At 45.0% G+C, this 26,233-nt stretch overlaps 1 protein-coding gene and 3 non-coding genes across 4 annotated transcripts in view; all 4 read right to left on the reverse strand.

Moving 5' to 3' along the window:
• Positions 1-13,816, reverse strand: part of sec16a (SEC16 homolog A, endoplasmic reticulum export factor) — a 71,628-nt gene extending 57,812 nt beyond the window's left edge. Inside the window, 2 exon segments of the mRNA XM_029657609.2 lie at positions 10,375-13,061; positions 13,064-13,816. Of these exon segments, the coding sequence (XP_029513469.2) occupies positions 10,375-13,061; positions 13,064-13,727 (3,351 nt within the window). The 5' untranslated portion in view covers positions 13,728-13,816.
• Positions 13,817-23,362: 9,546 nt separating this feature from the next.
• On the reverse strand, positions 23,363-23,434 carry trnad-guc (transfer RNA aspartic acid (anticodon GUC)). The gene has a single exon. It is a non-coding gene; the product is annotated as a tRNA-Asp (tRNA).
• A 738-nt stretch (positions 23,435-24,172) lies between these two features.
• Positions 24,173-24,244, reverse strand: trnad-guc (transfer RNA aspartic acid (anticodon GUC)). The gene has a single exon. It is a non-coding gene; the product is annotated as a tRNA-Asp (tRNA).
• A 739-nt stretch (positions 24,245-24,983) lies between these two features.
• Positions 24,984-25,054, reverse strand: trnad-guc (transfer RNA aspartic acid (anticodon GUC)). Its single transcript has one exon. It is a non-coding gene; the product is annotated as a tRNA-Asp (tRNA).
• Between the last annotated feature and the right edge of the window lie 1,179 nt (positions 25,055-26,233).

Genomic DNA, 26,233 nt, shown 5'->3' on the forward strand with positions numbered 1-26,233 from the left:
TAGATTAGACATGGTTAGCAGATTTTAATGCGAGTGTAGCGAAATGCTTATGCTTCTAGTTCCAACCATGCAGCAATATCTAGCAATTTCACAACAACTACCTTATATACACACACACAAGTGTAAAGGAATGAATAAGAATATGTACATATAAATATATGGATGAGCGAGCGATGGCCGAACGACATAGACAAGATGCAGTAGATGGTAGAGTACAGTTTATACCCTACTTTACTCATCTTGTATGTAAACATTATATAAAGTGGCATTGTTTAAAGTGACTAGTGATACATTTAAATCCAATATTTAATTGTTAAAGTGGTTAGAGATTTGAGTCAGTATGTTGGCAGCAGCCACCTAATGTTAGTGATGGCAGTTTAACAGTCTGAGATTGAAGCTGTTTTTCGGTCTCTCGGTCCCAGCTTTGTTGCACCTGTACTGACCTCGCCTTCTGGATGATAGCGTTGTGAACAGGTAGTGGCTCAGGTGGTTGTTGTCCTTGATTATCTTTTTGGCCTTCCTGTGACATCGGGTGGTGTAGGTGTCCTGGGGGGCAGGTAGTTTGCCCCCGGTGATGCGTTGTGCAGACCTCACTACCCCCTGGAGAGCCTTATGGTTGTGCAGTTGCCATACCAGGTGGTGATACAGCACGACAGGATGCCCTCGATTGTGCATCTGTAAAAGTTTGTGAGTGTTTTTGGTGACAAGCTGAATTTCTTCAGCCTCCTGAGGTTGAAGAGGCGCTGTTGCGCCTTCTTCACCATGCTGTCTGTGTGGGTGGACCAATTCAGTTTGTCTGTGATGTGTACGCCGAGGAACTTAAAACTTACTACCCTCTCCACTACTGTCCCATCAATGTGGATAGGGGGGGTGCTCCCTCTGCTGTTTCCTGAAGTTCACAATCATCTCCTTAGTTTTGTTGATGTTGAGTGTGAGGTTATTTTCCTGACACCACACTCCGAGGGCCCTCACCTCCTCCCTGTAGGCCGTCTCGTCGTTGTTGGTAATCAAGCCTACCAATGTTGTGTCGTTTGCAAACTTGATGATTGAGTTGGAGGCGTGCTTGGCCACGCAGTCATGGTTGAACAGGGAGTACAGGAGAGGGCTGAGAACGCACCCTTGTGGGGCCCCAGTGTTGAGGATCAGCGGGGTGGAGATGTTGCCTACCCTCACCACCTGGGGGGCGTCCCGTCAGAAAGTCCAGGACCCAGTTGCATAGTTTCCTCTTGTCCAGATGGGTTAGGGCAGTGTGCAGTGTGATAGCGTCGTCTGTGGACCTATTGGGACGGTAAGCAAATTGGATTGGGTCTAGGGTGTCAGGTAGGGTGGAGGTGAGATGATCCTTGAATAGTCTCTCAAAGCACTTCATGATGACGGAAGTGAGTGCTACGGGGCGGTAGTCGTTTAGCTCAGTTACCTTAGCTTTCTTGGGAACAGGAACAATGGTGGCCCTCTTGAAGCATGTGGGAACAGCAGACTGGGACAGGGATTGATTGAATATGCCCATAAACACACCAGCCAGCTGATCTGCGCATGCTCTGAGGACGCGGCTCGGGATGCCGTCTGGGCCGGCAAGCCTTGCGAGGGTTAACACGTTTAAATGTTTTACTCACGTTGGCTGCGGTGAAGGATAGCCTGCAGGTTTTGGTAGCGGGCCATGTTGGTGGCACTATTGTCCTCAAAGCGAGCAAATAAGTTGTTAAGTTTGTCTTGCTCCCAGACATCGGGGTCCGCGACGGGTCTGGTTTTCTTTTTGTAGTCTGATTGTAGACCCTGCCACATAAAAGTCTTGTGTCTGAGCCGTTGAATTGCGACTCTACTTTGTCTCTACTGACGCTTAGCTTGTTTGATTGACTTGGAGGAAATAGCTACACGTAGGTCTCCTGATTTAAACCCGATAGAACTTGTTGTTTGGCATCAACTGAAAACATTCATCCATAACTGTGCCAAGCCGACAGGCAAAGATGATCTAGTCAAGGCAATCAAGATGTTTTGGCTAGAGAAATTGACGATACAACAACGTAACAAATACTTTGATAATCTCAGCAAGGTTTTACCTGTGGTCGTGGAGCTGGGTGGAAAAGTGACTCAAATCTAGTTAATATAAACATTCGCATTTGAATGTCTTTTCTCATCATTTTATTAACCTCTTAAGTCGACCCTCTACTTTTTTGAACATTCTGTTAAAAATCGCGCAACATTTCAGCGCCCTGCTACTCATGCCAGGAATATAGTATATGCATTTGCTTAGTCTGTGTGGATAGAAAACACTCAGACGTTTATAAAACTGGTTAAATCACTGCTGTGGCTTTACATCGAAAAGCACAGGAAAAACTGATCACTGAAAATGGGAAAATATATCCATGCGCTACTTGAACCCATTGATAAAGGTGAACCACAATTAATTGACTGAGGTTGCAGTACCTACAGCTTCCACACGGTGTCTAGAGTCTTGTCATTTCCCTTCGAGTTTTTTCTTGGTCAAACACATGCAGGGCACCGTATCTCCTGTGGTCTAGGACCGGATATTTTCGTTGAGTTTCTAGCCGGACATTTTTCTAGACGGACATCTAATGATCTTTACATCGCCTTCTGATGAATTTTATCGCTTATTAACGTTTACTAATACCTAAAGTTGCATTACAAACGTATTTCGAAGTGTTTTGTGAAAGTTTATCATCGACTTTTTGAATTTTAAAAAATGACGTTACGTTTTGAAACAATGTTTTTTTCGTTTATCACACAGTCTACATATAACGATATCTAGGCTTTATATGGACCGATTTAATCGAAATAAAGACCCAAATAGTGTTTATGGGACATCTAGGAGTGCCAACAAAGAAGATGGTGAAAGGTAATGAATGTTTTCTATTTTATTGTGCGGTTTGTGTAACGCCGAAATGCTAATTATTTTGTTTACGTCCCCTGTGGGTCTTTTGGGGTGTTACATGCTATCAGATAATAGCTTCTCATGCTTTCGCCGAAAAGCATTTTAAAAATCTGACTTGTTGCCTGGATTCACAACGAGTGTAGCTTTAATTCGATACCCTGCATGTGTATTTTAATGAACTTTTGAGTTTTAACTAATACTATTAGCATTTAGCGTAGCGCATTTGCATTTCCAGAGCTCTAGTTGGGACGCAAGCATCCCGAGTAGAAGCAAGAGGTTAACAAAAGCATAAAGATGTTGATGAATAAATACTGTACTGCTGTTTTGAGTTAGAAATGTAACACTTTAGAGTACAAAAGCATCGAAAACATTGCAAGTATTTTCACATTGCAAGAATTTTCACAACAGTAGCCGGGTCATAGTCTATTGTCCTGCTAATAGAAAACATTTGCATGATGGCTACACCTGCTACAGTTGTGATGTCTTTAGTATTATTCTACAATGTAGAAAATAGTAAAAATATAGAAAAATCCTGGAATGAGTAGGTGTGTCCAAACTTTTGACTGGTACTTGCTTAATTAATTTGAAACCCTCTGGGTTTCTGTTAGGATGGAACGGAAAATATGGTGCTGTACAACGTGACGGTCGGCAGTACAGTACTGGGCTATTTAGCAAAATAATCCCTGTGCTATGCGGACAGGAGACCGGTTGCAATTGTAAGTTGGTCTAATAAAAAATAAAAAATCCTACTCCCTAATCCTACTGTTAAGCCTCATAGCTGGCTGAGGTAGACTTAAATTACTTTATTTAGGATTTGGCTCCGAAGAAATAGACTCCAATTACGCCCTCTCGCTGTCTTGGGGGAAATCACACACACCTAGCTCGGCTATGAGACAATTCTTTAGTTAAAGTTGAATAGTCTATTCAGCTAATAGCCCATCCTGCTACGCTTGTGAAAAACTAATAATAATAATTGTTTCCCTTTCCACATGTTAAATATTCCAATTGATAAAGTGTTTTAGCCACAATCGGCCTCAACCCCAATTAATACATTTGGCACAGTCGATAGCATGCTGGACTTCGGGCTGGAACGTTGAGGGCTTGAAACCGGCTCCCTGCTTGTTTCATTACAATATTATGCCGGTCTCAGAGCAAATAGCCTAGATTGTTACTCCCATCTCGTTCCTGCTCTCTTCCACGTGTCATTCTCCGCCTGAGTGGCTACTGTTTTTTATTCTGTATACATGAATTACAAATCAGCCTTTACTTAAATCATGTTCCATCTATTGCATAGTTACAATGTGTAATCATTGATGTCCCAGGAGCAGGAGTGGTAAACACTGTTGAAGTGTATAATTGTAATACATACATGCAGACACAGCATCATTCAAAGAATGGAGTTTGATACACCTGGTATTGGATATGACTGAACAAAAAAACAAAAGAAACTTGCTAAATACCGATTTTCATAAATGAACTTGATGACAACAAAATATGCACAATCGTTTGTAACATATTCCTTTCAACTGGAAATGTTTTTCTTGACTCGTTATGACGTTATAATTACTTAACTAGGGTCCACCATGTTTTGTCAGCCCTCTTCGCTGAAGAAAGTCACCAGGGACAGGTGGCTCGCGTCAAATTCGTCATTGGAACCACTCAATATGATTGGTTATATAAAAAGCTTGGGACCCAAATGCATAATGGGTGCTCTAACTCCCCCTTGCGGTGGTCTGGAGCAATGAAGCACTGATGTTGGGTACCTCTAAGTCCCGCGGTGTAAGCTCGCAACATTTAAAGAAGGAACCACTGTATGATGAAACTGGCTCTCATGAGGTCCGACACAGGAATGGAAGACCCAGAGTTACCTGTGCTGCTGAGGATGAGAATTAACTGCACCTCAGAATGCAGCCCACATAAATGCTTCACAGAGTTTGAGTAACAGACACATCTCAACATCAACTGTTCAGAGGAGATGACGTGAATCAGGCCTTCATGATAACATTTCTGCAAAGAAACCATTACTAAAGGACACCAATAAGAGACTTGCTTTGGCAAAGAAACACAAGCAATGGACATTAGACCAGTGGAAATCTTTCCTTTGGTCTGATGAGTCCAAATGTGAGATTTTTTTGTCTTTATGAGATGCAGAGTAGGTGAACGGATGATCTCCACATGTGTTGTCTACATCATGAAGCATGGAAGGAGTGTGATGGGAGTGGGGTTGAAATTGTGTCAGCCGGTGATTGTCAAGCAAATAACTGCCTGTCTCACAGTAATTGATCGTTAATTAAACACATTTTGCATCTCCTGGCTTCCACACTTCCCTACAAGCCACTGATGCAGACCTTTGGAACATCTACATTCTAAAAAGTTTAATAAAACCATGCAATATAGCCTACACCATCACAATAAATCCATTATTTATTTTAGATAGGTCTGAAGAAACATGATATGAAGAAAATGTGGTCTATTTCAGAAGAACAGAATAGCATACTCTGCGTTGTCCTTATATTAGGCCCTGATATGACTATGCCATATGGCTGTGGTTACACTAGTTCATTTAGCAGACAAGATTTGCTTAGAATTACATGGCATTATTTTATACTATGAAGAATATAATTGAACCCAGCTGAATAAAATAGAAAGGGTATTTTCTACAAACGATTTGAGGGAGTGCGGACATGCGGCTATTCTGTGTTGAGCGGTTAACAAAGAAACAGTGACTATTATTTTCTTAATTTAGAGTCATTTATGTAACTGTAGTTGTGATACAAATTTTGGGCTATATCTCTCATTCACAATTGACAAGCACTTGATAATGGCTCAAATTTCCGAGCTGCATCCCCTTTGTGTGGCCATTATCCCCCTAAAGAACCCATGTTTTTTTGCAGTTGTGCCCTTGGTGCCCTTGGGCTGCATATCATAATTATAATTCCCTTCTCCCCGCTGCATGCCAAAGCACCTCTCACTCACATGGTTCTCAGTCACGTGATCCGGTCTTTTTCACAGGCTACAAGTGAAGACACATCGGGGACGCAACTATGCGTGTCCTAATCCAATTCCGAGGCGCATACTGAAGATATTAGAACTGTTCACATTTACTTTTTTTGTATTGTTAGCTAGCTAGCCTAACAAATAGCAAAAGCACTAGCCTATGTCAACCTAATATTCCCCATAGTACAAAAGTTGACATTCTATTCTGTGCAAGTAATAACTTCCAAACATATTCCGGGACATTCTCAAAAGTGACCACAAATGTGATTTTGCATGCAATGCTTTTACTATAAAAAGGTGCATTTTGGTGAAAATTATCTTCCCAAAACTTTAAACTCACGTGCTGCGTATGTATGCCAGCTAGGCTCGGTTTTTTTGCACATTCAATTAGCTGGCTAGCTAGCTGAAAAACATTTACATCTAGCCAGCTAGTAAATATGAAGCTAAATATATACTGAACAAAAATATAAAATGCATCATGTAGTGTTGGTTCCATGTTTCATGAGCTGAAATAAAAGGATCCAGAAATGTTCCATATGCACAAAAAGCTCTCTCATATAGCGCACAAACTTGTTTACATCCCTGTTAGTGCGCATTTCTCCTTTGCCAAGATAATCCATCCACCTGACAGGTTTGGCATATCGAGAAGCTGATTAAACAGCATGATCATTACACAGGTGCACATTGTGCTGCGGACAATAAAAAGCCACTCTAAAATGTGCAGTATTGTCACACAACGCCACAGATTGGCATGCTGACTGCAGGCATGTCCACCAGAGCGGTTGCCAGATAGTTGAATGTTAATTTCTCTACAATAAGCCGCCTCAAACATTGTTTTTGAGAATTTGGCAGTACGTTCAACCGGCATCACAACCGCAGACCACATGTAACGCCAGCCCAGGACTTCCACATCTGGACAGCTAATGTAATTGAGGAGAATTTATCTGTAATAAAGCCCTTTAGTGGGAAAAAAAAACTCATTCTGATTGGCTGGGCCTGGTTCCGGCTTCCAAATGGGTGGGCCTGGCTCCCAGGTGGGTGGGCCTATCCCCTCCCAAGAATAACAGTTACATGTAGTGGAGTTACTTTTAGTCATTTCCATATTAATTCAACATTTAGCAATAATTTTTTTGGCAACATCTATATATGTGTCATTTTCTGTATGTTATAATGGCTGCACCCATAGATTAGGGCCTAATTTATTTAAATTGACTGATTTCCTTATATGAACTGTAACTCAGTAAAATCTTTGAAATTGTTGCATTTATATTTTTGTTCAGTATAGATGGTTGTTTGGTTGGAAGCAGGTTGAGTGTGTACCAGAGGAGGCCGGTGGGAGGAGGTACAAGAGGATGGACTCAATGAATTGTCAGGAATGGAAAAAAAGGAACGTTGTCAAACACATGGAAACTACTTTTTTCCTCTGTTCCATTTATTCCATTCCAGACGTTACAATGAGCCCTTCCTCGTATAGCGCCTCATACTAACCTCCACTGGTGTGTAAAGGGCATTTTAGTACAGTTGTAGCAGTCAACAGGCAACAACAAACTATAGGGGATTAATTAATTAATGTTTTAACCTATTTTTCTGGAATTTGTCTTTCAGCATAAACCTGCTGTCACCACAAGTAGGAGATGAGCGAGGGAGAACAAGAAACATTACAGGTGACTTTGTACTTTTAGCTTATTGCTTGAAGTTGGGGGTCAATAAATGTTATTTTGTCATGCAAAGTTTCAATACTTTATTTTTGTTTGATTTCATCCTTTACAGCTTCTATTGTCTGTAGCCTGCTGGATATTGATGGGAACTGGAACGCGCTGTCGTACAGGTTGTGCCAAAGCATCCCAAACCTGCTTAATGGGTGACGTCAGGTGAGTATGCAGGCCATGGAAGAACTGGACATTTTCGGCTTCCAGGATTTGTGTTAAGAACCTTGAGACATGGGGCCATGCATTATCATGCTGAAACATGAGGTTATGGCAGCGGATAAATGGCATGAAAATGGGCCTTAGGATCTCGTCACGGAGTGCACTCTGTGCATTCGAATGGAGATCGATAAAATGCAATGGTGTACATTGTCCATAGGTTATGCCTGCCCATACCATAACCCCACAGCCACCATGGGGCACTCTGTTCAAAGCGTTGACATCAGCAAACCGCTGGACAACAACGCCTGCAATCTGTCCAGTACAGTTGAAACTGGGAAGAGCAAACTTCTCTAGCATGCCTGTGGTCATCGAAGGTGAGCATTTGACCACTGAAGTCAGTTATGACGCCAAACTGCAGTCAGGTTAAGACCCTGGTGAGGACAATGAGCATGCAGATGAGCTTCCCTGAGACAATTCCTGACAGTTTGTGCAGAAATTCTTTGGTTGTGCAAACCTACAGTTTTATCATCTTCCTGGTATGACATGGCGCCGGTTGAGATGGCTGCCATTTTACAGACACCTAACCAACTGTGCTATTGTGTGTCGTTTTTTTGCATTATTTGTAACTTATTTTGTACGTAATGTTTCTGCCACAGTCTCATATGACCGAAAAGTGCTTCTGGATATCAGGGCAGCGATTACTCACGTACTGGACAAAGATTTTTTCTTTAACAAGTCGGATGCGAAATATTTACTTCAGACATCCGACAAGGCCCAAATCCCCGTCATTCGCATGAGAAAGCGACATCAGGGACGTAGTTCGGGGTGCCTTGTAAGGATCCGACGGCGAGTGGGTAATCTGCCTCTACCATCAGTCCTATTAGCCAACAAAATATATGAGTTACGTCCACGAATATCCTACCAACGGGACATTAAAAAACGTAATATCTTATGTTTCATCAAGTCGTGGCTGAACAACGACATGGATAACATACAGGTGGCAGGGTTTACGCTGCATCAGCAAGATAGAACAGTTGCCTCCTGTAAGACAAGGGATGGTGGTCTGTGCACAAAGTCTAATATTAAGGAAGTCTCAAGGTTTTGCTCGCCTGAGGTAGAGTATCTCATGATAAGTTGTAGACCACACTATTTACCTAGACAGTTTTTAACTATATATTTTTGTAGCTGTCTATTTACCACCATAAACTGATGCCGGCACTAAGACCACACTCAATGAGCTGTATAAGACCATAAGTAAACAGGAAAAAACTCATCCAGAGGTGGCGATCCTAGTGGCTAGGAACTTTAATGCAGGGAAACTTAAATCAGTTTTACCTTCTACCAGCATGTTAAAATGTGCAACCAGAGGGGGGGAAAAAAAACCACTCTAAACCACCTTTATGCCACAAACAGAGACGCATACAAAGCTCTCCCTCACTCTCCATTTGGCAAATCTGACCATAATTCTATCCTCCCGATTCCCACTTAGAAGCAAAAACTAAAGCAGGAAGCACCAGTGACTCACTCAATAAGGAAGTGGTCAGATGACGCAGATGCTAAGCTACAGGACTGTTTCGCTACCACAGACTGGAATATGTTCCGGGAATCCTCCAATGGCATTGAGAAGTACACCACATCAGTCACTGGCTTCATCAATAAGTGCATTGATAACGTTGTTCCCACAGTGACCACACGTACATACCCCCAACCAACTGGATTACAGGCAACATCCACACTGAGGTAAAGGGTACAGCTGCCTCTTCCAAGCAGCGGGACTCTAACCCGGAAGCTTATAAGAAATACCGCTACACCCTCCAACAAACAGGCAAAGCATCAATACAGGACTAAAATTGAATTGTACTACACAGGCACCGAGGCAGGTTGGATGTGGCAGGGCTCAATTTCGATAAAACTTAACATTAAATGCACTATGCATTATGTGGGTTGAATGCTGTAACAGAATAAAACAATGAATAAAAATGCCATTACCGCTTATCACTTATTTAACATAATTCATTCACATGACTTTAATAAAATAATTCAGTTGTGTACATTTTATTTGATGACTATTATTTTATTCCAAGTCATCATCTCTATAGATCTACTGCATATGATATGTTACATCCGAGAAGTTAACATTACTAGTGAATGTGCATGGTTCTGGTTAAACTTGTAACAGAAAGTTTGAAAGACATAAGTGATTAAACTATTTAGATAAAATAATATAATGATTAGTGGGTCTCAATGTTGTGGTAGGCTTATATTTAGCCTAGGTATAATTTCACAAGCCCTGAATTCATTAGATTACTCCTGACTGGTTGAAATGCAGTGTCCTGAACATTTATTTGTGCAAGAAATCTTATTTAGAGAAAACGAAAAATGTAGATATATATTGTGAATCGCTCATAAAATTTGAAAAAAGAATGATTTTTAGGCTATATCACCCAGAGTACTCCCCCGCCCTAAACTCCATTACATCCCACAGGCAAATTAAACCTGTAGCTTCACTCCACAATAGTTTGTGAAATATACGGTCTCAAGAGAACCAGATATCTTAGACCTGTGATTCAACATATAACCTGCTGCAAGCAACACTGATTGACTTGTGAGTATGTGTACCTGATAATACTGCTGTGCTCTGGGGTCCACAGGTGCGGGTGGGTACTGAGCAGGAAGATATGATCCTCTGCCATCTGGGTACTCCGGGTAGGCACCTCCGTAGTATCCCCCATACACCTGCCCTGGGGGAGGTGGGCCGTACCCCAGCTGGCTTCCCAGAGACGAGGGAGGTCGCGGTGGGTCTGTAGGGGCTGGCTGGGCTGAAGGAACCCCGGTTCCTGGTGGATGGGGGTTGGCTAGAGGCACATGTCCCCGAGGTCCAGGGTAAGCCGCAGAGGGGGTGGGTGCATTCCCTGTGGCAGGACCCTGCATTGGGGGTGGGTACTGCCCTTGCGGTGGTGGTGCTCCACTGAGAGGGGCTGCAGGGTCATCTCCTTGGCCTTGGTGCCCAGGCTGTGGCTGGGGTACCATGGGTGGCTCAGAGGGTGGTTGTTGGGTGTTTGGGGCCACTGGGGGGGGCATGGGATCGGCAGGCATCTGTGCTGTGGAGGCGTCCCCATTGCCTCTACTCACCTGCTGAGCATCTTTGGTGACCTGCAGGTAAAACCCAGGAGCATTACTCGCGAGTGGCGGGCCCTGCTGGAGGGAGAGAGGTGGCAGCCCTGCGGCTTGGTTTGGGATCTGAGATTGGTGCATAGAAAAATCAAGCAGCTCGTAATTTGAGAGCTGATTATAATTGGCGGCACCAGGAGCAGCAGGAAGAGGAGCCTGCAAATTAACAGGTAGAGAAGAATGGTTGTTTCTACACGTTGATTGGACCTTAGAGAGAGGGGAGCGAGCAGGCTGGGACTGGGATGGTGGGGGCGTGATCTCTGGTTTAACCCCTTCCCTGTCATCCCGAACAAGATTGAGAGGGCTCTGACTAGAGGCGACGCTGAAGCTCATTGGTGTAGGGGCAAATAATGGGTTCTGATTGGAGCGCAAGGGAGGACCGGGCTGTATGGCACTGGCCCCTTGAGCCTGCGAGGGTGGCCTCACAGGTACTGTGGCCTCCCTGGGGCTGACCTGATTGGCTGCGAGTGCAGGGTTACTGGGAGGAATCACGCTGTAATTGGAGGTGGGTGGGGCAATCAACACAGGCTGGTGGAGCGATTCAGACACCAGGAGAGAGGCATAGCCCAGATTGGGCTGCGAGTCAGACGTGTCCCCCTCACTCACCTTAGGAGGGTTCTCCAGGTTCTCCGAGGGGTGCTGGGAGGGCGGAGGGGCGCGTTGAGGGGGCTGAAGGTCCAAGGAGCCATCCTCGGGGGGCTGGATGACCTCGGCACTGGGCTCTCGCAGTGGGGCAAGGACCGGAGGGGCAGCGGGGACCAGCAGGATGTTGGTTCCCAGGCTAGCGGGGTCATGTTGGGCCCACAGGGTGGTGGCAGGGCTCTCACAGGGCCGGTGGGCCACATGTGCCCGGGACGAGGGCCTGGAGTGGGAGTGACTCAGAGGGTATGCAAGAGGAGGTGGCCCAGCTCCATCCCCAGCTTGAGTGTGCCCTGTAGCTGCTCCATAGATATTCTCAAGGTTGTCTGGAGGTTGCTCCAGGTTCCCAGGCAGACAGTCAGAGCCCCTCTCCGCCACCATCCGGGCACGGTCCACCTCCGCTGGGCGCACTGCGACACTGTGTGAGCGCACAGGCTCAAAGGAAGAGTTGGCACTAGCCTGGAAAATGCCGGTGGGTTTGGGAGGACTGGGCGTAGGGGGTTGGCTGTGGCACATTCTCTCCGGGATGCTCTGGTAAGCAGCAGCCATATCCCCGGCCGGAGAGGTGTCAATCTGCTCAAAGTAGCCTCCGGCAGCGGCTGAGGAGAATGCGTCCTCTGAGGGCCGAGGGCTCTCCTGCTGGATGAAGGTGCCCACCACTCCTTGGTGCCGGCGTGGAACTGTACCAGTGCCGCTGCCGTGGCTCAAGTTGCTGTAGCTAGAGGACACGCTGGCAGAACGTATGGGCCGGGGGACAGAGTCGGGGGTCTCCAGATTGGGGCCTGCCTCGTAGCAATCTCCCCCGTGGGCGGCTGCTACAGCAGGGTTGCTCAGGGGCTCGCTGGGCAGGACCTCCTGGTTGGGCACACACTCCAGGTTCTCCACATGGTCAAACTGGGCCTCAGCAGGTTTCTGCTGGATGGGTTTGCCAGCTCCAGGAAAGTTACCATCGTTCATGTAGGTTAATGATTGGCCAGCCTGTGGGGGGGGCCCACGGTAACTGTGGGTGGCCTCTGCACCCACCACCGGGTTGGCTTGGGGTTGAGGGGATGACATCTGCTGGTGATTATGGGAGGGCTGGAAGTCCTGGAGCCCATTCACTGCTCTGGCTCCCTCTCCGGCGAGGGTCTCCTCGTTCTCCACGTCGTTTCCTTTGAAAAACATGGAGATGGTGCCGTCTGGGATGAAGGGGACCGGCGCTGGGCCAGGGGTTGATGCATGGTAAGATCCATAGTGGGATCCATGGTGAGACCCGGCCGAGTCGTGCTGATAGTGAGTTCTGGCTGAGTCGGGCCGAGCCAGGCCAGGGCCAGCTCCCATCTGGTGGTAGACCAGGTCCTGGGGGTGCTGGTTGAACCAGGAGTCCAGGGTGGCTGAGCTCTGGCTGAAGTAGGTCTGAGCCTGAAAATGGGCGTTGTGTTGCTGGGGTGTGTTCGCACCTGCCAGGTCAGGCCACTGGGAGCTAGTTGGCCTGTCTGGGTGCTGAGGTGGTGGTTGGGGCTGGTGTTGCTGCTGGGGGTGTGTTGGGGGGTGTTGTGGGGCAAGGGTGTGTGTGGAGATATTTGGGACTGGGGAGAGGCATTACAAACCTGGGGTAGAGGATCACTAGTGGGTTGGAAATAGTTCTGAACCGACGGCGGGCGGCTCCCATGGTCGGGCACCCACTGAGACAAAACGGGAGGCACAGGCTTAAAGGGCATTGCCTGAGGGTGATGGTCTCCTCCGTGGTCCTGGCCATAAGGCGCTTGGCCAGACATAGGGGCTGAGGCCATGGGAAGGTGTCCTGGGGTCATCGAGGGTGCTGGCTCCCTAGAGTTAAAATAGCCCTGCTCTGCACTTGGTGGTGCATTGCCTGGCGGGCCAGGTTGCTGTACAGGGAAAGGGACAGGGGACGCAGTACCGTGAGGGGTTAAGATGCTTACCCCAGGGGTAGGGGGCGGTGGTGGGCCAAGGGGCACAGCCCCAGCCTGTGCACTATCCAGTGGTTGTGGTTGGTGCAGCCCCTGACCCATGCCAGCCTGGTGGTACATACCGGGAGGCAGGGCTTGCAAAGGCAGAGGACTGCTATTGGGTGGCGGCAGGTGACCTGTAGCCATAGGAGGAGGGGCTTGCCTGCCAAATGCAAAGGGGTCTGTCATGGGCTGGGCTGGTAGTCCCGCCATGACCGCTGCTCCTGTATGCTTGTGGGGCCTTGTCCTCCGGAAGGCATTGGGCCCAACGCCGGCAGGAGGGGGGCCGGATGCACCAGGGGGGCCGGTCCGAGGAGGGGCTGCATGGCTGCAGTTCTGACAGGTCCAAGGACCAGGCCACTCGATAGTGACGTCACTGAAGAGGTTGAGCTCAGACTTGGCTGTAGGGAGAAGAGAGAAAACAGTAGGGTCATTACTGTGCTTTTGTTGGACTGACACACCACACCTATATTTGCTCCAAGCTATGTACCCAACCATCTTTTACAGCGTGGCAGTTCTAATGTAAGCCTGATAACAGGCTAAAGATTCTAGAAGATTGTGGAGCTCCAGAACAAAAGCATTGAATTCCAGAACACAAGCACCCCACTTTCCTTGACCAACAGGATTGCATTTGTTACATCCGATTCTCTGCAGCACCCTGAAGTCCAGTCTAGCAATTTGGCCATATTTCTGCTAGTGTACAGGAAATGCAGAAATTCCTGAGTAGCTTAAGGATTTACGGAGGATAAACCCTTTACACCCGCTTATCCACACAAACAGACCAAGATATTTGTGTATCGGTGAAGTTGTGTATGTGCGGGATCTCACTGTACCGAGTAGCTCAGTTGTTGGAGCATGGCGCTTGCCATTCCAGGGTTGTGAGTTCGATACCCCAGTGCAAAAAAAGTAATGAAAATGTATTCACTCACTTTTGTATGTCGCTGTGGATAAGAGCGTCTGCTAAATGACAAAAATGTATCTCCAACAACCGCTTGACTTGAAGGCAAACTGAGCATATTTAAAAAGGCTTTTGTGGTGAGTGTGCTACATCCAAAAGCAAATGGTGTGGCAGAGATAAAGACTACTAATCTCACATTGAACTTTGGAGTTATGGTCATTTTCACAACAGGAAAATAAAGCTACGCTACAAGCAATAATGCATACACATTTTACAACATCCAGAGCCATGTTAGCTATGCATTTGAGCAAATAATACCTAATTAATGAGATTTTCCACAGACCTATACTGGGGGAATTTCAGAACACTCATGAATCCTTATATTCCAAACATTACTGAGAGGGGAGCGTGTTGAGTTGGGTTATCTACTGCCACTATATGTCTGTTTGTCATAATATGACACTTGTCACTGAGGGAGCATGGCGAGGGGTTTGCTGACATAAGCAGCTGAAATGTCAGTATGTCAGAGGATTAGCGAGCGGAACTCTGATCGGCCAGATCTAGCTAGCTTTTGTTGGACGACCACTTTGCGCCTTGTATGCGCCACTGCTGTCACGACCTAGAAGGCAATCGTAGCTATATAGCTTGTTCCAGTCGCTGGGTTTCATCATGAAAGCTAGGTAGGATCCTAGCTTGCTCGCTTCCATGGATTAAACATCAAGGACAACAGACGGCAAATTTCAATTTGGAGACATCGTAGATAAATATTGCATAACGATGTTAGCAATAGGTTATGAAAGCGGAAAAAGACCCTAGAGCTTTTGTGCTAAGCGTCAGTGCTATCCGGAATCCTTGGGACGTCCCTACCCTAAACCCTACCATTTTAAATGTCAACTTCAATGGGGTAGGGACGTCCCAAGGATCCCGACTAGCACGCACCGTGTGCTAAGTGTCAACGTCAAACTGAGCTGCATTCTAGCTAGCCAACTAGGCTACCACTATGAAATAGATAGCAACAAGCTAACTGCTATAAAATATAGTTAGTTAGCTAAAGTACTGTCCTATCCTTGACAAACCACCAGGTTACATCCTTCAGACAACGTGTCCAATGTTAGTTAGCTATTTAACAACACAACTTCGTGAGTGAATAATTTTGAGAGTCCGTACAGCTACCGGACATCGGCGTCTACAGTCGCTAGCTACCTACCTAACGTTAGCTATCCAATTTAGCTAACGTTGGTTATCTGATTTATTGCAGCCAACATTTGTTCACAGATTGACAGAGCAGCACATCAAATGGATGACACAAAACGTATTGATTAACTTAGATAACATACAGAATATTACAGGACTGGATGTGTATCATCAATACGCTGTTATTACAAGACTTAGCTACAAATCCGGTATCAGGAACTTCGGATATAGCTAGCTATAGCCTCTTCGCGATTTACTTGATGACTGACAGGTAAGTTATAGCTAGCCAACATGTACTTAAATAGCGATTTATTTCTACAATACTCTGAATACCAAAATACTGACCATTTGTCCTTACGAACAACACATTATCTTACCTCTTCACGATAAAATAAAAGATGAAATGAAGGATTAAATAGGAAGTTCTTACAAATGTACAGGACAGTGAGGCTGAAACACAGCCGCCATATTCAATGAACACATCCTACTAGGCTACGTGTATGCTACCAGCAACGTCACTCTGGTGCCACGTTCAAAACAACTGGGAATAAAAAAATCTCCGACTTCAGTGCGTTCAAAACAACTAGGAACTCTGAAAAAAACGAGCTCCGACTGGGAAAATTCGATTTGAACGGTCATTCAAGTCGGAATTCTAACTCGGGAACTCGAGCCTCTTTCTAGAGCTCCGACCTCAAGATCGCTGAAGTCATGATTTGACCTTGTATTTTTCGGAGTTCCAGTTGTTTTGAATGCGACATAATAACAAACACGGTTGCCTCAAGGGGCCAGGGTTCCGGTCTAGAATCACGGTTTCGACTGATCCTACAGTCTTGCTTCGTTACTGCAGTTTAACTGACGTCCGGCCCAGAAAGACAATAGAGCCCCACAGTGGAGGTGTCATAATACTCATGAAAACCTTGTGGTCAAGCGAAAATGGTTCCAAACGTTTTTCCACCATTAATTTTCCCGTAGGGGTTTTTAGAAACACTTAAAATAAGGGCTGTGTTTCGTTTCGTGTAAACTTCCCCTGGAGTGACGATTTGATAGCCAAGTAAATCTCTTTAGGACAAGGTGACTTTTATCAATATTTTCAGCACTATTTACTCAAAGATTAGAAAATTAAAATTATCATCAAAGTAGAAATCATGCAAAACTACAAATCCCTGCAAGCTCCCGCACATAATCTCTTGGTGACACCTTTGCAACCAGGTATTGTGTCAATTTAAAACCAGCAGAAGACAGTTCACAGAATTCTCAATTTTAAGAAATTTAGTCAATTTATTCATTACTACATTTAGCTAACATTAGATAGTTAATCCAGAGATTCTTAGCCTTGCCTCGATTCAGCAGTCTAGTCCAGATCATCATGGCATTTGTAGTTCTTCATGATAGCCACATTAGCAGTGAATTAGCATTTCATTTTTTTTCATCTATATATTCCCACAAGGGAAATATGAATGCTGGAAAAACGATTGGAACCATTTCCCCGTTTGACCACTATGTTTTATGGGTATTATGACTCATACTATGGCACTCTATTTCCATAGATAGCCACATCACCCGATTAGTCTACAAACAGGGATGGGCAAAAATGTAAAAATACAATGACAAAATACAGATGCAAAATACCATAGAGAAATGTATTAACATAAACTACAAAATACATGTATTTTGTATTTTAAAATAGAAAAATGTATTTGCAAGTAGCCGGCCTAAACAGCAACAATATTATCAGTAACGGTTCCAAAAACGTTTTACTAGTTATTGGAGGACCGCGCACTTAGTCTGAAAGGAGTTCCGGACTTGAAGCTACTGATGAGTTGTGATCTGTTAATAAACCTTGTTATTTTATATTTTAAGTTATGTTTCACTAGTTATCTATATACCCACCTAGTCAACTAGTCCTCCGCCAAACCGAAGTTGAGAGTGAGCTAGCTTGCTGAATTCTCCTCAGAGCTCATGTTGTGCAACATTTCTCTAGGCTATGCAATTGTGCAAGAAAACAGAGTGATGGCCCCTATTAAAAAGAGGAGTATTCCATCAGCTTTCTATAGGCTAGGCCGACTATATTATTTTCTTTAACTTTCCTAATATTAAGCACATTTATTATCTTTACAACAGGAGTATAGCCTACCTAGCTGGCATGAAAATGAACTACGGGAAAATCGTACTCCATTCGCTATTTAAGTGCAATGATTACATGTATTTTCCCCCCTGTTTCGAGACAGGTGCATGATAATGGTCCATTCTATATCAAATCAATTTTCACACATATATTATTTAGTATATGTAAAGACACGTTTAAATCAAGAATAGTGTGATGGGTGACAATATTAGCCTATTACTTATTAATGATATATTATCACTTGTGAATTATGCCCAGTTTAAGGCATGTCTTTTTTTGCAACTTTTTCAAATCATAGTTGCACACCTCATGTAGCCTAGCCCATAGGCCTATATGTTTTGATAAGGTTTGCATCAAACACTAAAGTGGACAAATAACTTCTAAAAATGAAGCACATTAATCCGCTTTACAATGAGCCCAACTGGCGCCAAAGATGTGGATGTCAATTATGACAGCCTCCCGCACCTCTCTGATTCAGAGAAGTTGGGTTGAAAGCGGAAGACACATTTCAGTTGAAATATTTCAGTTGTACAATTGACTAGGTATCCCCCTTTCCCCTTACACAGTGTGTGAGTTTAAAGTTTTGGGAAGATAATTTTCGCAATACAAATGCACCTTTATAATAAAAGCATTACATGCATAATCACATTTGCTCTCACTTTTGAGAATGGTGTTTTCCACGAATGGAATATTCATGGTTATAGCCTACTGCCTTGTGGGCATTGCTGCACTCATAACGTGAAGAAATAGGCTAATAGTTTATCAACATTTTCAGCTAAACTTTCTGATCTGTTGCATCAGGCTCATTGCTTAAAACAGTTTTTGATGCTAGTGTTTGTATTAATTTGGCATCTATGGCTTCCCACAACTGTCCTAGACTATGTTTGGAATATATATTTCTCGCACAGAACCGCCACAGCCCTAGTTACCACCACCGTTAGTGCTATCAGCCAATTTGTGCTATCAGCCAATTTGTGCTATCAGCCAACTTAGTGACTTCCGGCGCCGACAGAGATGGCCGCCTCGCTTCGCGTTCATAGGAAACTATGCAGTTTTTTTTTTTTACGTGTTTTTTCTTACATTGGTACCCCAGGTAATCTTAGGTTTCATTACATACAGTCGGGAAGAACTACTGAATATAAGAGCAACGTCAACTCACCATCAGTACGACCAGGAATATGACTTTCCCGAAGAGGATCCTTTGTTCTGCCTTTCACCCAGGACAACGGAATGGATCCCAGCCTGCGACCCAAAACAAAGACGTCGTAAAAGAGGGAAACGAAGCAGTCTTCTGGTCAGGCTCCGGAGAAGGGCACACCGCACACCACTCCCTAGCATACTTCTTGCCAATGTCCAGTCTCTTGACAACAAGGTTGATGAAATCCGAGCATTCCGGAGGGACATCAGAGACTGTAACGTTCTTTGCTTCACGGAAACATGGCTCACTCGAGAGACGCTAACGGAATCGGTGCAGCCAGCTGGTTTCTTCACTCATCGCGCCAATAGAAACAAACATCTTTCTGGTAAGAAGAGGGGCAGGGGCGTATGCCTTATGGTTAACGAGACGTGGTGTGGTCACAACAACATACAGGAACTCAAGTCCTTCTGTTCACCTGATTTAGAATTCCTCACAATCAAATGTCGACCGCATTACCTACCAAGGGAATTCTCTTCGATTATAATCACAGCTGTATATATTCCCCCCCAAGTAGACACATCGATGGCTCTGAATGAACTTTATTTGACTTTTTGCAAACTGGAAACCACATATCCTGAGGCTGCACTCATTGTAGCTGGGGATTTTAACAAGGCTAATCTGAAAACAAGACTCCCTAAATTGTATCAGCATATCGATTGCGCAACCAGGGCTGGTAAAACCTTGGATCATTGCTATTCTAACTTCCGCGACGCATATAAGGTCCTCCCCCGCCCTCCTTTCGGAAAAGCTGACCGCGGCTCCATTTTGTTGCTCCCTTCCTACAGACAGAATCTAAAACAAGAAGCTCCCGCACTCAGGTCTGTTCAACGCTGGTCCGACCAATCTGATTCCACGCTTCAAGACTGCTTCCATCACGTGGACTGAGAAATGTTCCGCACTGTGTCCAACAACAACATTGACGAATACGCTGATTCGGTGAGCGAGTTCATTAGAAAGTGCATTGACGATGTCGTTCCCATAGCAACGATTAAAACATTCCCAAACCAGAAACCGTGGATTGATGGCAGCATTCGCGTGAAACTGAAAGCGCGAACTACTACTTTTAATCAGGGCAAGGTGACCGGAAACCTGACCGAATAAAAACAGTGTAGCTATTCCCTCCGCAAGGCAATCAAACAAGCTAAGCGTCAGTATAGAGACAAAGTAGAATCGCAATTCAATGGCTCAGACACAAGAGGTATGTGGCAGGGTCTACAGTCAATCACTGATTACAAAAAGAAAACCAGCCCTGTCACGGACCAGGATGTCTTGCTCCCAGGCAGACTAAATAACTTTTTTGCCCGCTTTGAGGACAATACAGTGCCACTGACACGGCCCGCAACCAAAAAATGCGGACTCTCCTTCACTGCAGCCGACGTGAGTAAAACCTTTAAACGTGTTAACCCTCGCAAGGTTGCAGGCCCAGACGGCATCCGCAGCCTTGTCCTCAGAGCATGCGCAGACCAGCTGGCTGGTGTGTTTACGGACATATTCAATCAACCCTTATCCCAGTCTGCTGTTGCCACATGCTTCAAGAGGGCCACCATTGTCCCTGTTCCCAAGAAAGCTAAGGTAACTGAGCTAAACGACTACTGCCCCGTAGCACTCACTTCCGTCATCATGAAGTGCTTTGAGAGACTAGTCAAGGACCATATCACCTCCACCATACCTGACACCCTAGACCCACTCCAAATTGCTTACCGCCCAAATAGGTCCACAGACGATGCAATCTCAACCACACTGCACACTACCCTAACCCATCTGGACAAGAGGAGTACCTATGTGAGAATGCTATTCATCGACTACAGCTCAGCATTTAACACCATAGTACCCTCCAAACTCGTCATCAAGCTCGAGACCCTGGGTCTCAACCCAACTAGTATTGTGTGGCTTGTGAGCGGTATAGAGCAGAATCGACTACGTGTACGTGTTTGTGAAAGTCTCAGCTTTCCATAAAGGGGTCATAGTAGTTCCTAGCTCCAACCAATTCAGTCTCTACATATATTTTTGTTAGAAGGCTTTAAGCCCAACACTCCAAACTTAGGGTTAGTACCAATGCTCCACGTTTTTTCAAAGGTCCAACCCACCTGCTCCTCGTTAGTATAGTGGTGAGTATCCCCGCCTGTCACGAGGGAGACTGGGATTCAATTCCCCGACGGGGAGAAAGGACTGCTTTTTTTTAGGGTGAACAATGTTGCTGAGCCCACAAAGTGGAAAATATTCTTTGGAAAAAAGCTTTATGATACGATTTCCAGCCTTTGGGGTTAACTCACCTTTCCAATGCATTGGTTGTTCAGTGGTAGAATTCTCGCCTGCCCGGGTTCGATTCCCGGCCAATACAAGAAGTTTTGAACATGTAATTTCGACAAGTATCCAAACCCCTGAGGAGGAAATCTGTGTTAGATTGCCAGGCCAACAGAAATCTCTGGTCTTGGTCGAATTCTCAACTGACTCTTGAAAAATATGACTTTGCTTTCATTTACAGTTTGGACATTTACTCATTCTCAGTAGACTTTGGTGAATCCATTGCAGACTTCCAGTGTGTGAGGTAGGTAATTTAGTTGTTAAATGATTCTGCTTCTGACAACTACCGCTCACAAACGCCTGTGGACCTTTAAATGGCTTGTGAGCGGAGCTGTTTGTGAGAGTCTCAGCTTTCCATGAATAGCATCAATTCAGCAGATATTTTTGTTAGAAGGGTTTAAGCCCATGGAAATCGTATCATAAATTGAGAAGCTTTTTCCCAAGAATATTTTCCTCTTTGTGGGCTCAGCAACATTGTTCACCCTAAAAAAAAAGTAGTCCTTTCTCCCCGTCGGGGAATTGAACCCCGGTCTCCCGCGTGACAGGCGGGATACTCACCACTATACTAACGGGAGCAGGTGGGTTGAGACCTTTGAAAAAACGTGGAGCATTGGTACTAACCTAAGTTTGGAGTGTTGGGCTTAAACCCTTCTAACAAAAATATCTGTAGAGACTGAATGGTTGGAGCTAGGAACTACTATGACCCCTTTATGGAAAGCTGAGACTCTCACAAACACGTACATGTAGTCGATTCTGCTCTATACCGCTCACAAGCCACACAATACTAGTTAGAAGGTGAGGCGTTTGTGGGAAATCCCAGGACATTGTCACAAATGCCAAACTCAAGACAGTTGTCACTGACAAGTTGGTTACTCTTTCCCATTTAACAACTAAAGCCTTGCACAAAGTAAATCACCTCACACGCTGGAAGTCTGCAATGGATTCACCAAAGTCTACTGAGAATGAGTAAATGTCCAAACTGTAAATGAAAGCAAAGTCATATTTTTCAAGAGTCCGTTGAGAATTCGACCAAAGACCAGAGACTTCTGTTGGCCTGGCAATCTAACACAGATTTCCTCCTCAAGGGTTTGGATACTTGTCGAAATTACATGTTCAAATCTTCTTGCATTGGCCGGGAATCGAACCCGGGCCTCCCGCGTGGCAGGCGAGAATTCTACCACTGAACAACCAATGCCTTGGAAAGCTGAGTTAACCCCAAAGGCTGGAAATCGTATCATAAATTTTTTTCCCAAGAATATTTTCCACTTTGTGGGCTCAGCAACATTGTTCACCCTAAAAAAAAGTAGTCCTTTCTCCCCGTCGGGGAATTGAACCCGGTCTCCCGTGACAGGCGGGGATACTCACCACTATACTAACGAGGAGCAGGTGGGTTGGACCTTTGAAAAAACGTGGAGCATTGGTACTAACCCTAAGTTTGGAGTGTTGGGCTTAAACCCTTCTAACAAAAATATCTGTAGAGACTGAATGGTTGGAGCTAGGAACTACTATGACCCCTTTATGGAAAGCTGAGACTCTCACAAACACGTACATGTAGTCGATTCTGCTCTATACCGCTCACAAGCCACACAATACTAGTTAGAAGGTGAGGCGTTTGTGGGAAATCCCAGGACATTGTCACAAATGCCAAACTCAAGACAGTTGTCACTGACAAGTTGGTTACTCTTTCCCATTTAACAACTAAAGCCTTGCACAAAGTAAATCACCTCACACGCTGGAAGTCTGCAATGGATTCACCAAAGTCTACTGAGAATGAGTAAATGTCCAAACTGTAAATGAAAGCAAAGTCATATTTTTCAAGAGTCCGTTGAGAATTCGACCAAAGACCAGAGACTTCTGTTGGCCTGGCAATCTAACACAGATTTCCTCCTCAGGGGTTTGGATACTTGTCGAAATTACATGTTCAAATTTATGATCTTCTTGCATTGGCCGGGAATCGAACCCGGGCCTCCCGCGTGGCAGGCGAGAATTCTACCACTGAACAACCAATGCCTTGGAAAGCTGAGTTAACCCCAAAGGCTGGAAATCGTATCATAAAGCTTTTTTCCCAAGAATATTTTCCACTTTGTGGGCTCAGCGACATTGTTCACCCTAAAAAAAAGTAGTCCTTTCTCCCCGTCGGGGAATTGAACCCCGGTCTCCCGCGTGACAGGCGGGGATACTCACCACTATACTAACGAGGAGCAGGTGGGTTGGACCTTTGAAAAACGTGGAGCATTGGTACTAACCCTAAGTTTGGAGTGTTGGGCTTAAACCCTTCTAACAAAAATATCTGTAGAGACTGAATGGTTGGAGCTAGGAACTACTATGACCCCTTTATGGAAAGCTGAGACTCTCACAAACACGTACATGTAGTCGATTCTGCTCTATACCGCTCACAAGCCACACAATACTAGTTAGAAGGTGAGGCGTTTGTGGGAAATCCCAGGACATTGTCACAAATGCCAAACTCAAGACAGTTGTCACTGACAAGTTGGTTACTCTTTCCCATTTAACAACTAAAGCCTTGCACAAAGTAAATCACCTCACACGCTGGAAGTCTGCAATGGATTCACCAAAGTCTACTGAGAATGAGTAAATGTCCAAACTGTAAATGAAAGCAAAGTCATATTTTTCAAGAGTCCGTTGAGAATTCGACCAAAGACCAGAGACTTCTGTTGGCCTGGCAATCTAACACAGATTTCCTCCTCAGGGGTTTGGATACTTGTCGAAATTACATGTTCAAATCTTCTTGCATTGGCCGGGAATCGAACCCGGGCCTCCCGCGTGGCAGGCGAGAATTCTACCACTGAACAACCAATGCCTTGGAAAGCTGAGTTAACCCCAAAGGCTGGAAATCGTATCATAAAGCTTTTTTCCCAAGAATATTTTCCACTTTGTGGGCTCAGCAACATTGTTCACCCTAAAAAAAAGTATCCTTTCTCCCCGTCGGGGAATTGAACCCCGGTCTCCCGCGTGACAGGCGGGGATACTCACCACTATACTAACGAGGAGCAGGTGGGTTGGACCTTTGAAAAAACGTGGAGCATTGGTACTAACCCTAAGTTTGGAGTGTTGGGCTTAAACCCTTCTAACAAAAATATCTGTAGAGACTGAATGGTTGGAGCTAGGAACTACTATGACCCCTTTATGGAAAGCTGAGACTCTCACAAACACGTACATGTAGTCGATTCTGCTCTATACCGCTCACAAGCCACACAATACTAGTTAGAAGGTGAGGCGTTTGTGGGAAATCCCAGGACATTGTCACAAATGCCAAACTCAAGACAGTTGTCACTGACAAGTTGGTTACTCTTTCCCATTTAACAACTAAAGCCTTGCACAAAGTAAATCACCTCACACGCTGGAAGTCTGCAATGGATTCACCAAAGTCTACTGAGAATGAGTAAATGTCCAAACTGTAAATGAAAGCAAAGTCATATTTTTCAAGAGTCCGTTGAGAATTCGACCAAAGACCAGAGACTTCTGTTGGCCTGGCAATCTAACACAGATTTCCTCCTCAAGGGTTTGGATACTTGTCGAAATTACATGTTCAAATCTTCTTGCATTGGCCGGGAATCGAACCCGGGCCTCCCGCGTGGCAGGCGAGAATTCTACCACTGAACAACCAATGCCTTGGAAAGCTGAGTTAACCCCAAAGGCTGGAAATCGTATCATAAAGCTTTTTTCCCAAGAATATTTTCCACTTTGTGGGCTCAGCAACATTGTTCACCCTAAAAAAAGTAGTCCTTTCTCCCCGTCGGGGAATTGAACCCCGTCTCCCGCGTGACAGGCGGGGATACTCACCACTATACTAACGAGGAGCAGGTGGGTTGGACCTTTGAAAAAACGTGGAGCATTGGTACTAACCCTAAGTTTGGAGTGTTGGGCTTAAACCCTTCTAACAAAAATATCTGTAGAGACTGAATGGTTGGAGCTAGGAACTACTATGACCCCTTTATGGAAAGCTGAGACTCTCACAAACACGTACATGTAGTCGATTCTGCTCTATACCGCTCACAAGCCACACAATACTAGTTAGAAGGTGAGGCGTTTGTGGGAAATCCCAGGACATTGTCACAAATGCCAAACTCAAGACAGTTGTCACTGACAAGTTGGTTACTCTTTCCCATTTAACAACTAAAGCCTTGCACAAAGTAAATCACCTCACACGCTGGAAGTCTGCAATGGATTCACCAAAGTCTACTGAGAATGAGTAAATGTCCAAACTGTAAATGAAAGCAAAGTCATATTTTTCAAGAGTCCGTTGAGAATTCGACCAAAGACCAGAGACTTCTGTTGGCCTGGCAATCTAACACAGATTTCCTCCTCAGGGGTTTGGATACTTGTCGAAATTACATGTTCAAATCTTCTTGCATTGGCCGGGAATCGAACCCGGGCCTCCCGCGTGGCAGGCGAGAATTCTACCACTGAACAACCAATGCCTTGGAAAGCTGAGTTAACCCCAAAGGCTGGAAATCGTATCATAAAGCTTTTTTCCCAAGAATATTTTCCACTTTGTGGGCTCAGCAACATTGTTCACCCTAAAAAAAAGTAGTCCTTTCTCCCCGTCGGGAATTGAACCCCGGTCTCCCGCGTGACAGGCGGGGATACTCACCACTATACTAACGAGGAGCAGGTGGGTTGGACCTTTGAAAAACGTGGAGCATTGGTACTAACCCTAAGTTTGGAGTGTTGGGCTTAAACCCTTCTAACAAAAATATCTGTAGAGACTGAATGGTTGGAGCTAGGAACTACTATGACCCCTTTATGGAAAGCTGAGACTCTCACAAACACGTACATGTAGTCGATTCTGCTCTATACCGCTCACAAGCCACACAATACTAGTTAGAAGGTGAGGCGTTTGTGGGAAATCCCAGGACATTGTCACAAATGCCAAACTCAAGACAGTTGTCACTGACAAGTTGGTTACTCTTTCCCATTTAACAACTAAAGCCTTGCACAAAGTAAATCACCTCACACGCTGGAAGTCTGCAATGGAT

This window comes from Oncorhynchus nerka, linkage group LG4 (genome assembly GCF_034236695.1).
Source record: "Oncorhynchus nerka isolate Pitt River linkage group LG4, Oner_Uvic_2.0, whole genome shotgun sequence".
In the NCBI taxonomy this organism is placed as follows: domain Eukaryota; kingdom Metazoa; phylum Chordata; class Actinopteri; order Salmoniformes; family Salmonidae; genus Oncorhynchus; species Oncorhynchus nerka.